The 12625-nt window shown below is 32.7% G+C and overlaps 1 protein-coding gene across 6 annotated transcripts in view; it reads right to left on the reverse strand.

Annotated features, from left to right (window-relative positions):
* PHF14 (PHD finger protein 14) overlaps positions 1–12625 on the reverse strand; it is a 205890-nt gene that overhangs the window by 103701 nt on the left and 89564 nt on the right. For 5 of the 6 annotated variants that reach the window (XM_081244011.1, XM_081244016.1, XM_081244014.1 and 2 more), the window contains exons 15-16: positions 11446–11496; positions 11203–11324 (exon numbers count right to left, since the gene is read on the reverse strand). In XM_081244011.1, the coding sequence (XP_081100137.1) occupies positions 11203–11324; positions 11446–11496 (173 nt within the window). Of the gene's footprint in view, positions 1–5288; positions 5475–11202; positions 11325–11445; positions 11497–12625 lie in introns of those variants that run through there. The other variant, XM_081244012.1, reaches the window with a different exon arrangement.

A 12625-nucleotide genomic window follows, 5' to 3' on the forward strand; every position in this document is an offset into this window, starting at 1 on the left:
ATGAGATCTCAATATAGTTATTTGCTCTTTATCAAAGGAAGTACGCTTTATCAAAGGAAATGACTTCCACTCCTCTCTAGCTAAATGAGAGAAAGGACAACAAGAATGGCTTCCACTCTAAGAGACTTGATCATTAATCATATTCTACACAGTTACAGAATACTCTAGCAAGATTCTGAAAGTAGGTGTTTACAGGAGAGCTGTGACGGAATGTAAACACATAGGCAGTATTTATTTGGGAATTTGGAACATCACATAACCTTTGAATATCAGAGCTAGTGTGTTAGACCTCAGAGATGATATAGTCTGGTATCTTCTCCAGTAAAATAAGAAAACTGAGATCCATAGAGATTAAGTGACTTGCCAGCACTGGCAAGTGACAAGCTTGGACTAACTGAGATCTCCTACTCTGAGTGAAGTAATCACAGTCAATCAGAAACCATTATTTACCACTCTTTTTTGCTGTTGTTTGCAATATATATATACTATTTTTGTTTGTTTTTAATAATTAAAAATGAAAAAACTAATCAATTTGGACTTAAAGAAATGTCTCTGCCCTCAAAGAGATTACATACTATTTCAGTGTATAAAGCTGCAATGCATACAGATTTAGCAATGCATCAGTAAATAATTTAATAAGCATTTATTCTGAATTACCTTCTTGTGCCATATTGTGTAAGACTATGAAAATCATCATGACTGAATAGAAGGCCTGACCTAATCTAGTGAAAAAAGTAAAAATTCATAGACAATTTGCAAGCAAGTGGATAACAGCATGATGTGCGATTTTATGTGGGTCCCAAGGGCAATCAAAGTAAGAAAAAGATCATTATGGGATCATGTAAGTCTGGAAGGATACACGAAAGAAGTAAATATTGACCTAGTCTTAGAAGGAAGAAGAGAATACGATCCAAAATATTACAGGAAGCTGGAAAGTCTCAAGCAAATAGTTGTAGTGCACATTCAAAATAAAAGGAAGACTAAAGAAAAGAAGCAACTTCCAACTGAAATGAAATGAATAAATTGCTTGAAAAAACACAGCTTACCAAAACTAACATAAGACAAAAGAAAAAATTTCAATAGCTCTATTACCTATTTTTAAAATTGAATTAATTACCAAAAACGTCCCAACAAAGAAACTCTGGTCCAGATGGTTTCATTGAGGAATTCAATGAAAACTCAATGAAGAAATAAAATCAATCAATCAATGCTTTTAAAAAAACCAGAATACTTCGTAACACCTTTTAGAAGGCCAATATAACCTGATAACAAAACCTGATAAAGACTTAAGAAATTAAAAGAATAATACTTTCGTGAATAGAGACACAAAACCCGTATCAAAATATTAGCAAATGAAATCCCCCCCCAAAAAATACACATATAAAAGAGGCAATACCTCACGACCTGGAGGGGTTTATCCCAGGACTGTAAGGCTGATCCAACTTTTGGGGCCTCTTTCCGTGGGGGATGGAAAAGCCAGACTGAAAGACTGCTTGTGCACCTATGCCAAGATCTCCTCATTGAGGGGTCTTAAAGACACTTTGCTCCACTGACTCAGTACTGTTCTACTGCCTACCACTTCTCCTTTTCCTCCCCTCCAGCCCCTGGGTCCATTAAACAGCAAGGACCTTCTGTCCAGGCTGCCTCAGTAGTGACCTTAATGCCCCAACCCCTCCCCATTTTGGCACCGATCCACTAGACCCTTATCAGTGGGGGGAAATAGAACATTCCAGGAACCAGCAACCTTTCCTGTTTGGCCTCTTGCTTATACTACTGCAACAAATTAATAATTTTAATTGTAACTTTCAGCTTGGCTTGTGATCCTAATTGACTATCTCAACTCCTGGTAGCTCTCAACACTTGCATAAACAGTTAAAAGAAATCGTATTTTATTCTTATACAATAGCATCAAAAAACATTAAATACTTAGGAATACATATAATAACAGACATACAAGACTTCTACAATGAAAACTACAAAAACATCCAATGAGAAAAAATAATGGATATTTGAAAATCTGAATAAATGTAGAGATATACCTAGTTCATGGATGAGAAAACAATACTGTTAAGATGTTAATGTTCCCCCAAATTCATCCATGTATTCAACACAAAGCTAATCAAAATCCCAGTAGGCTTTTGAAAAATTTTGGTTAAATATACATAAAATTCACCATTTTAACCATTTTTAAGTGTATATTTCTGAAGCATTAAGTATTTTCACACTGTTGTGCAACCATCACCACCAACCATCTCCAGAACTTTTTCATTTTACCCAACTGAAACTCTGTACCCATTAAACACTAACTCCCCAGTCACCCTGCTCCTGGCAACCACCATTCTATTTTCTTTCTCTATGAACTTGACTAAGTATCCCATATTAAGTAGAATCATACAATATTTGTTCTTTTGTGACTGGCTTATTTCACTCAGCATAAGGTCTCCAACGTTCATCCATGTTATAGCATGTGTCAGAATTTCCTTCCTTTTTATGGTTGAATAATACCCCACTGTACGCATATACCACATTTTGTTTATCCATCCATCCATTGATGGACACTTGGGTTGCTTCCACCATTCGGCTACTGCCAATAATGCTGCCATGAATATGAATGTACAGTATCTCTTTAAGTCCCTGCTTTCAATTATTTTGGGTATACACTCAGAAGTGAAATTCCTTCTTCTCCACATCCTCCCCAAAACTTGTTATTTTTCTATTTTTGTTTGTTTGTTTAATAACAGCCATTCTAATGGGTCTGAAGCAGTATCTCATTGTGGTTTTGATTTGAGTTACACTAATGATTAATGTTTAGCATCTTTTCATGTGCTTATTACTCGTTTGTATATCTTCTTTGGAGAAATGTCTATTCAAGTCCTTTGCTCATTTTTAATCAGGTATTTTCGTTATAGCTGTGGATGATTTCTTGTGCTTTTTATACTCTTGATATCAATACCTCATCAGATATATGATTTGCAAATATCTCTCCCATTTTATGGGTTGCCTTTTCACTCTGTTGATAGATTCTTTTGATACACAAACATTTTTAATTTTGAATGAAGTCCAACTTATATATTTTTGTTGTTGCTGTTGCTGCCTGTGCTTTTTTGGTATTATACACAGACTTTCTTCTTTTTAATGAAAATAAAAAGCTCTTTCTAACACTCATATGAAAATGCAAAGGATCCAGAAAAACAAAAGAGCTTACCATAAGGCCTCAAGAATCAAGACAACTGGTACTGGCACAGAAATAAGTACATACCTTGATGAAACACAACACAAAGTCTAGAAATCGACCCTCATTTAAAAAGTCGATTGATATTTAACAGTGGAACCAAAGCAACTTAATGTGGAAAGGCAAGTGTTTTCAACAAATGGTGCTGGAAAACTGGAAACCCACATGGGATAATAAACAAACCTTCCTTAACTCTACCTGAGACCATAAAAATTAATTTCAGATGAATCACGTATCTCGATATAAAAGATAAATCATAAAGCTTCTAGAAGAAAACAAAGGAGATTTTTTGTGACCTGGACCTAGGCCAAGACTTCTTAGATAGGAAACAAGAGCAATAATCATAAACTGGATTTAGTAAAATTAGTAACTTCTGCTCTTTAACACCATTAAGAAAATGAATAGGCAGGCCATAGATAAGGAGCATATGTTTGAAAAACATGCATTTGTAAAAAGCTTAAATCCAGAACATATTAAAAGCTCCTATAACTCAATACTAAACATACAACCCAATTTTTTTTTAAATGAGCAGAAGAATTAGTTCACAAAGGAAGACATACAACTAGCCAGCGAGCATATGAAAATGTGCTCAACATCATTATACATCAGGGTAATGCAAACTAAAACCACAGTGGGATTCCCTCACACACGCAATAAAATGGCAGACATCAAATAAATACTAAACATGCCATTTATATGAAACTCTACAGGAGTCAACTTGTAAGGGAAAAAAATAGAAAAGTGGTTGCCTTTGAGAAGAGGGACTGACCAGGAAAGGGCACAGCTTTGGGGGAGTGATGAAAATGTTCTATATTTTGATAGAAATGGGGGTTACATGAGTGCATGCTTTTGTTAAAATTCACTAATTTATTCACTTAACATTTAGGCATTTCATTGTATGTAACTTTTACCACACACAAACACCCAAACAACTACTGAACTTAGATTTACTTTTTTGCTGTGGTTTGGGTTGGCAATTCTGAAACTACTTCCTATATATTTTAAGCTTGAGCAAATAGGAAAATATTTTGTCCTGAGACCTAAATCGGACATGACAACTTATAAATACATTTTAATAATTGAAAAAAATATTTCCATGAAACTGTTTAAGTTTGTTTCATCATTAATTCAGAATTTACAACTTTTGGGAAGTTGAATTATTGTTTCTCTAAGTAGTTTACACAGTTTGGATTTAAAAACACTGAAACAAAGCACATGTAATTACGTTTCTAAGTAGATACAGCCATTTTTGTTACTTGATTTTTAATATTTTGTCTATACCGAAATTACTAAGATATTTCGTCAAAATACCTATTGAAAAAAACATATCAGGAAGGGTGATACATTATGAAACTTTAAATAGTTGTAATATTTGTATTTTTTTCCTACTTATCTTTGACAAAAAAAAAAACTATCTTTTGTTTATTAATGCTCAGGCTGATTTCTTCACACATTCTAACATTACTCATATATTAAATATTGGCATTCTTAGAGAGTTTTACTTCTAGTATTAAGCTGATTCAATTAACTAGTATTTTTTTTTAAGTTAATACAATTAAATGACCTGGTTTTCAAAAACTATAATAAACTTTCAAAACTAAAGTAGACCTGATAATTTATTGTTTTTAAATCAAAAATCTTAAAAATAAACTGTTAAACAAAATGAAAATTTAGAAATATTGTCTCAAAATAGGGACATAATTATGTTAAACCCTCCAGAATGTGACAGAAATAGGTGTTTGAATTTTATTGAATTTCAATTTTACTTAAGCATTAGATGATGTTATTGTTTGGTATTCATATCAGAATTTCCTTGAAAAGCTGTTTCTATAAACTATTTCTTATAATGCTTATTTTAAAAATAACGTAAATGTAAAAGTTTTTTAAACAGTTAAAAAACTAAGAAAACAAAGTTTCAGGTCATAATTATATTCCTTTGTTTAAATTTTCAAATAATTCCTAATGCTTCATCAGCTTGTATTTAGAACGCTACACTTATCTTCCTTTTTTTTTTTTTTTTTTTTTTTGCGGTACGCAGGCCTCTCACTGCTGTAGCCTCTCCCGTTGTGGAGCACAGGCTCCAGACGCGCAGGCTCAGTGGCCATGGCTCATGGGCCCAGCCGCTCCGCGGCATGTGGGATCTTCCCGGACCGGGGCACGAACGCGTGTCCCCTGCATCGGCAGGCAGACTGTCAACCACTGCGCCACCAGGGAAGCCCTATCTTCCCTTTTGATGTGAACCCTGTTAAAAGAATTAGGCAGCATATTTCCTCAGGCTATGGGTTACAAGAAGTCTATATGCTTTCTGAGACATTTTGATATGCTACTTTATCTTTGCCTTGTATATTAAATCTATTTTTAGATTAGATTTTTATTTTAAATCTGTTTTATATTAAAAATAAAAATTAGGAAGATTTAATATCTGGCCAATGATTCCTTAACGCAACCTCCTATGATGTATGTAAGTCACTAACCACCATGGGGAGGCGCCCCTTGCTCAGTGACTTGGAGTAAGAACATGTAAAGATAAGTAAAACAGAGACCTTGCCTTTAAGATGGTCATACTTTCAAGAGAGAAAAGCCAAGTGAAACATATTCCAGAGCTAACAGCAGTGAAACGTGAAGAAAAGCATATCACAGAGGACATCAGGGTGACAGGAGGGGATATATTTTACCACACATAATTGAAAGAAATATTAGAAATCTAAGCTTTGGAAACAATCCTTTAGAATACAGTAATTTGTACTATACCAATCATTGACTCAGGGTTACAAGACAAAACAAAACAAAAACCTAAAACCTATCCTTGAAATTGTTGGTAGAAGTAAGGAAAAGAAACAGAAGATTAGCCAGAAATGTCTTTGTGCAGGAAATGTTTTTAATAATTTGAAATGTATTAGATGACAAATCATTTTTAAATTTCTATTTGTTTCTAAGTTCTAATTTATAAGTATCCAAATAATATACATTTGTACCATCACTTTACAATCATTTGATATTCCTACATGAATAAGCAAATTTTACCATTTAGAGTGATTATTATGTGATAAACTGCATAAGAAACAGTAAGCTGGTAAGTGTATAATCAAAATAAAATAAATCATTTTATTTGTTTTAAGCAACCTATCAAATGCAATCTTAATTGTTTTAAAAGAAATGAAACTAGGTTTCATTTTTTTAAAGTAATTTAGAACAATCTATTTAAAGCGATCTTATGTTCTGTGAACATAGTAACTAAAGTTACAACTAAACCTTGCTCTGTTGATCTAATCAAATCTCTGGGGGAAAACACCCCTTACTATGACCCAGGCAATCTATAAGCATCCATACCAGTGAGAACAGGAAACATAATTAAAAATTTAAAAATCTGATTTATCAAAGAGACTAATATTTGAAATAAAAATCTGATAAATATGAATCTGTGCTGGTGCTCCTAATAACTTATGATACCATCAAATTCGGTTTTCGGGAAGGCACTCAGAAGCTAGATGTTTAAATTGTGAAATAAATAAAAGTGCTAACAACATTGTGAACAGACCAAACAAAAATCCTAACCTTGTAACCAAAATGGTTCAATATCTATATAACTTGCCATATCTTCAAATAAGGAAGAGAATACAGCAAACATTTAATGGTGTAGACTTAGCTATAAAAGTAAAATAGCTTCATAGATCATTTCCTACCTTCACTGCTTCTAAGTAATGGCCACAATACAAGATAAAAATTAAAGATGCTATTTAAGAGGACCAATGGATTTTAAGGTTCTTAGTTTTAGGAGACCTTTTTGCTCCCTCCTATCTCCCATTAAGTAATAAAATGTGTCACAATGAGTTTACACAGTTAAGATAAAATTTGAGGCCTAAAAGTTTGGTCTTATTCCTAATTTGATAGTTTAATAAAAACTTATAGAGAAGAAAAGCCTACCTACCTCTAAAATCTATCTTTTGAAAATTAAATATATTCAAAAAGAAGAATCATTTCTATTGTCACATGAGTGTACCAACTAATGTCAACTCTGTGATTCCTAGTTCTTTACCTAATACACAGAAAAAACTCATCCACTATTCTTTAGTGACATGAAAGTAATCCTCCTTTATTAAGCCTTTTAAACGTCTTCATCAAATAGTTACACTGAGTGACCAGTTTGTTCTAGGAATAAATTATAATAGTAAAAGTTTTTTTTTTATTAATCCAGCAAATAATAATCAGTCACTACTTATGTGGCATAGTCATTCATTTACCAAGCATTTACTGAGCATTAAATGTCCCAGGAACTGTGGAAGCAAAACCAAGTAAGATATCACTAAGGGCTCAAAACTATCTCCAACAATGAACATCCACAGCAAGGAGATAAATACCCCAAAAGACCTCAAAATTTCAATACAGTTTCAATTTGGCCTTCAGCATTTAATTGCACTAAATAACATAAAGGAATATATTTTCAACTGGAAACTTTGCAGACAAATTTTAATTAAGTTTAAGAAGTAGATGGCAAAAAAAGGAAGTGCTATTTTTTTTTAAATCCATATGATACTGTAAACCATCTTTCTCTTTAACACCTTGTGGTAATTTTCATATTTCCCATGTTAAGCGGAAGTAGTTTATTAGTCTAATCATTTTAGGGAACGTGTTTCAACAAATTCAAATTTTTTGTCCTCCATATTGCAGGAATAATTAAATACAAAAACATGCACATTCTCTGAAAAGTAAAAAATATGCACTTATATTATTATTGTATCATATTTACCAACTGGAATCCTTATTTCAGAGCCCACATATACGTATTCTTTTTTTTTTTTTTTTTTTTTTTCTGTACGGGGGCCTCTCACTGTTGTGGCCTCTCCCGTTGCGGAGCACAGGCTCCAGACGCGCAGGCTCAACGGCCATGGCTCACGGGCCCAGCCGCTCCGCAGCATGTGGGATCTTCCTGAACCGGGGCAAGAACCCGTGTCCCCTGCATCGTCAGGCGGACTCTCAACCACTGCACCACGAGGGAAGCCCTGTATTCTTTAAATTACTAAGTAATACCACTGCCCTACTATTTCATACAGAATTACTCACAAAGCCTGTAATGGAGCATAGTACAATTCTGATCATGTACAACAGAGGGAAAAACTAAGACCCAGAAATACTAAATTACTTGCCAAAGGCCTGAGAAAAACTTAAAGACAAAACAGAAATAACATTTGGAACCTATTTTTACAGTTAACTGATAAATTAAATGCAATTTCCTAGTGATATTAAAAAATTATACATGTAAATTAGCGTATACATATATACAAATAACTGAAAAAGAAAGGAAAAAAATGGAAAGAACTTTTTTATACAGCCTGAATTACATAGAGAAGTGTGGTTTCAAAATCAAAACTGCTAAACTGCTGATTCTAAAGAGTCATGTACATTAGTTCAAAGGAACTTGAGAGAATACAGTAAATTCAATAAAAGATTAAGTAAATTAAATTATGATCCAAGAAGTTTAATTTTATAAGAGAACTTAATAGACATACATAGTAAGTATAATGATCAAGCACTGAAATATATCTTTACGGAAAACAAAGTGTAATTTAAAATGTCTTAAAATAAAGTTAAAAATAGCGTGTATTTAACATAATATTTAAGATGCAACTTAATCATAAAAGTGTGGGCTTTTGGGGCAGATTTGCAAAAATGATGGTGCCAATTACTAAATAAAAGAGATGTTAAGGGAAATGGCAGATACTAGCTTATAAGAGTACCTTTTTAAACACATGAAATTCTACATAAAATTCTTCTTTATCCCAAGAGCAATGTGCTTAAACTGAATGTGTATATGTGTGTGTGTGTGTGTGTGTGTGTGTGTATTTAAAGAACAATCATATTATAACCATAAAACACTTGATGGCACTGCTTTATATCCAGCTTGTTTTATCCTCAAAAACGTTATTAATATATAATATTTATAAAACATTTAATTCCCTCTTCATAACCTCTTTAAAACCTTTGCATAAAATCTGTGATGTTATCTTCTTAACAAGGCAAAACCAAGGAAAAAGACTTTGTATATCCATCATTTCTAGAGTAACAAAAGTATCTTTACCTTTCACGAGACTTTCACAAAAATCCCAGACACTGGAATGTTATAATAATGCAATTAAGGATGAAAATTTTATAACAGGAACTAATTAAATGAGGAAAGGCTAATATTAGTTAAAAATCTTATCAAGAATCAAAGAAAGATGATACCTATTTTTTTTAAAAAACAACTATATAATACAATGTCTTGGAGATGCTCTTGTATTAAGTGGCTTTTAAAATAAAATTGTATTTATTTCCTAGGTTCTTTCTTTCAAATACATGACCAAAAAAATAAAATAAGAACCTGGCAAATACATATAGGGCCTATAGCAACAAGGCCTGAATCAAGCTACTATCTTAAAAAAATAAATTAGAGGTAGATATTTACATAGGTTTAAGTAATTAAAGAGTATAACCAGGTCTCTTAAGTTTTTAACTAGTGTTTCAAAATGATCATGCCCTATAATGCCACCCTCAACCTCCATGGGAATTTTCTTCTAGACTGAATTTTTGTTCATTACCTAAGATTGTTTTTATAATTTTTTCTTTTGTTTATTTTTGTTGTTTTATGTACTCCACTCTGTTATGCTTATGCTTTCTTTTTTTACATAAATCAGAAAATTATGTTGCAGTCAGAATTATTCAAGTGTATCTTCTGACATTAGAACTAATTTACCTTAAACTTAAAATTTGAGTTTAACCTCCAGGAGAGCTCTCATGATATTCTACATAAACTACTTCAAAAACCAGTGGCCTAATATGATAGACTTTCTCAACTTTGTTGAAGCACTTTGTATTTCTTTACTGGAATTTTTACTTTCTCATTACCTTTCTCAGTGATGTTATAAAAACCTCATGAAATTTAAAACCAGGTGCCTTTACTTGAGGAATTAAAGCAAACAAATTATACTTTTAATGACAAATAAATGACATCATTTTGGAAGCAAATATTTAAAATCCTGTAACAGTACTAATACGCATTTTATCAACTTACTCTTTTTGAAACATTTAATTTCTGTGCCATGAGTTAGTTTAATAGGGCTTTATCAAAAGACAATTTTTGAAGGATATCAGAAAGCGTTCCTGTAACATACTAAAAGATTCTTTGTGTCACTGTCCTTTGAAAGAGGATACCTCTTTTATTTAGATGAGGTCTCCTTTTGATCACCCCCCCCACTCCTTCATTTCACCCAGGGCTTTGAGCAATTTCTTCATCTCAGCAAGAGAGGCAAATGGCTAAAATTAGCAGTCTCTGGACCCTCAGGAATAGCCACTGCGCCATATCAGCTGAGATTCCTGATTAGAATTATGTCTGATTTAAAAAAAAAAAAAGTAACAAAACAAAACCAAGAAGCAAAGAAGAAAACCAAACAAAAAACAAAAAATGTCTATCTAGGCCATCTTTTCACCTTTCTTTATTTCATAAGAGAGAAGCATTTAACACATTGTTTTGAAAAATGATAAGGAAGTGCTAACGAAGTTTTTGTCAAGAAAAAGTATCTGTCATCATTCTCTCTAATAAACTTCAACTTTTATAATATGCTAACAGAACTTAGTAATTTTATTGTTTTATGAGATAAAACATAATAATCTTAGCACAAAGGGTTTGGATCAAATTATATATTTTTGTGGCCTCTATATGTAGAGCATGGTCAACTTCTCTTGTCAATGGGAAATTAATTCTCTTTTGTTCAAAATCCAGATAATCACTCTTAGTTACATCTAAATCCAGAGAATAACCATGTGTGGCAGGTTACTAAGTGGATGAAATCTGTTTCTGAAGTACTGTTTCCACTAAATAAGACTTTAAGAAAGGCCCTATGCTGTTATTTGTTTTCCCCCTTATATCTGTGATGAGAAAATGATGAAGATGGAGACTTAATCCCCCAAAGACAAGGTCTCAGCATCCAGCTTACCTGACAAGGTTTTCATTGTCTCCAGTTCCCTTGCAAGTTGCACATTCAGTTCGCAAATCCTCAGCCTTGGGCTTCTTTTGTAACACAGACTGCCTTTGTCTCCTCTCTCTAGGAACTCTCTCCTGCCACACAAGGGAGGATGAAACAAAACATAAAATCAGGATATGAGGAAAACAGAAATAATTTTAAGCCAGAAAGTTTCTCAAATTTAGATAGTGTAAAATACGCTTAACTTATTCCAACCTCATGTTTTTCTTCCTCAGGAATGAAGCTTCGTTTTCGTCCTCTGGTTCTCTAAAAAAAACAAAAAAGAAAGAAAAAAAAAAGAAAAATCCACAAAAATATCTAATGTTTAATTAATAATAAAAATAAATTTTCTCTGTTAAATGTTACTGCTTCAGTTAAGCACTTGGAAAATCAGCATTTCTAATTAATGCTGTACTGCTCTATTGCACTTTATTACAATTTATGTCAGAGGAAATAAACACAAGACAAATTAAATACACTCTACAGTGACAGTGTTTTACTGTTAAATAACACAGGTATCTGATAAGAAAAATAAGTTCTACAAAATTAGCTTGAAGATTTCTGAACACTTCATACACATCACAAAATGATGATTTATGCAGAACATTTAAATTTTCATAACTTACACGACTTCTAGAGCTAAAATGCTAAACCTGGACTCACATCTATTGTATGCCTGTGTGTGTGTGCATGCGTGCACAAACATGTTTGAAATAACATAAACAATCTTTAACAGCTGTAAAAAAGTGGGAGGCAAAGGTATCAGATGTCTCCCAATCCTAGTTAAAATAAAACTAACTAAAAAAATCATGGTATAAGTGACTCAAGCTTATTTACTTAAAATTATGTCCTGTATTTCAGAACACATTTCCCATTTGAAAGATGACATCCATATGTTTGAAAGTAATATAAGTACAATAGGATTTGCAGCCAATATGTTAAAAATCTCCACCCATGTAGCACAACCTCTGGAGGTTTATAATCCCCATGTGAAGATCACTGCTCTTTAGAGAGACTGGAAGAAAAAGGAGGCACCATTCCCCAAAATTACTTTACCTGACTGTTGAGATCAAAGATCATTCCCACGTTAGAGTAGGTACCAAATAGTTCTAAAGAGAATTTCTGTCCAATATAAAAAACATTAATGTTTTTCTGAATTACTGTCATTTCAATGCTCTACAATACCGAGTCACTTGTTATTCAGTACCCAGGCTAACTGCACTCTGTTTAATCTGCCCCTAGATAACCAAGAGTTGACTAAATTAGCCTTTCAAAATAAGTAAATTTATAGACTACATATTCATTTACATTTATATTGCCAATCAGTATGTTTTAATTACATTGTGGAAGAAATAAGGAAGAAAAAGTAAAACTATACCTAGGAAAAGGTTTTAAA

Source organism: Mesoplodon bidens, assembly GCF_964165515.1.
Source record: "Mesoplodon bidens genome assembly, chromosome: 9".
Taxonomy (NCBI): domain Eukaryota; kingdom Metazoa; phylum Chordata; class Mammalia; order Artiodactyla; family Ziphiidae; genus Mesoplodon; species Mesoplodon bidens.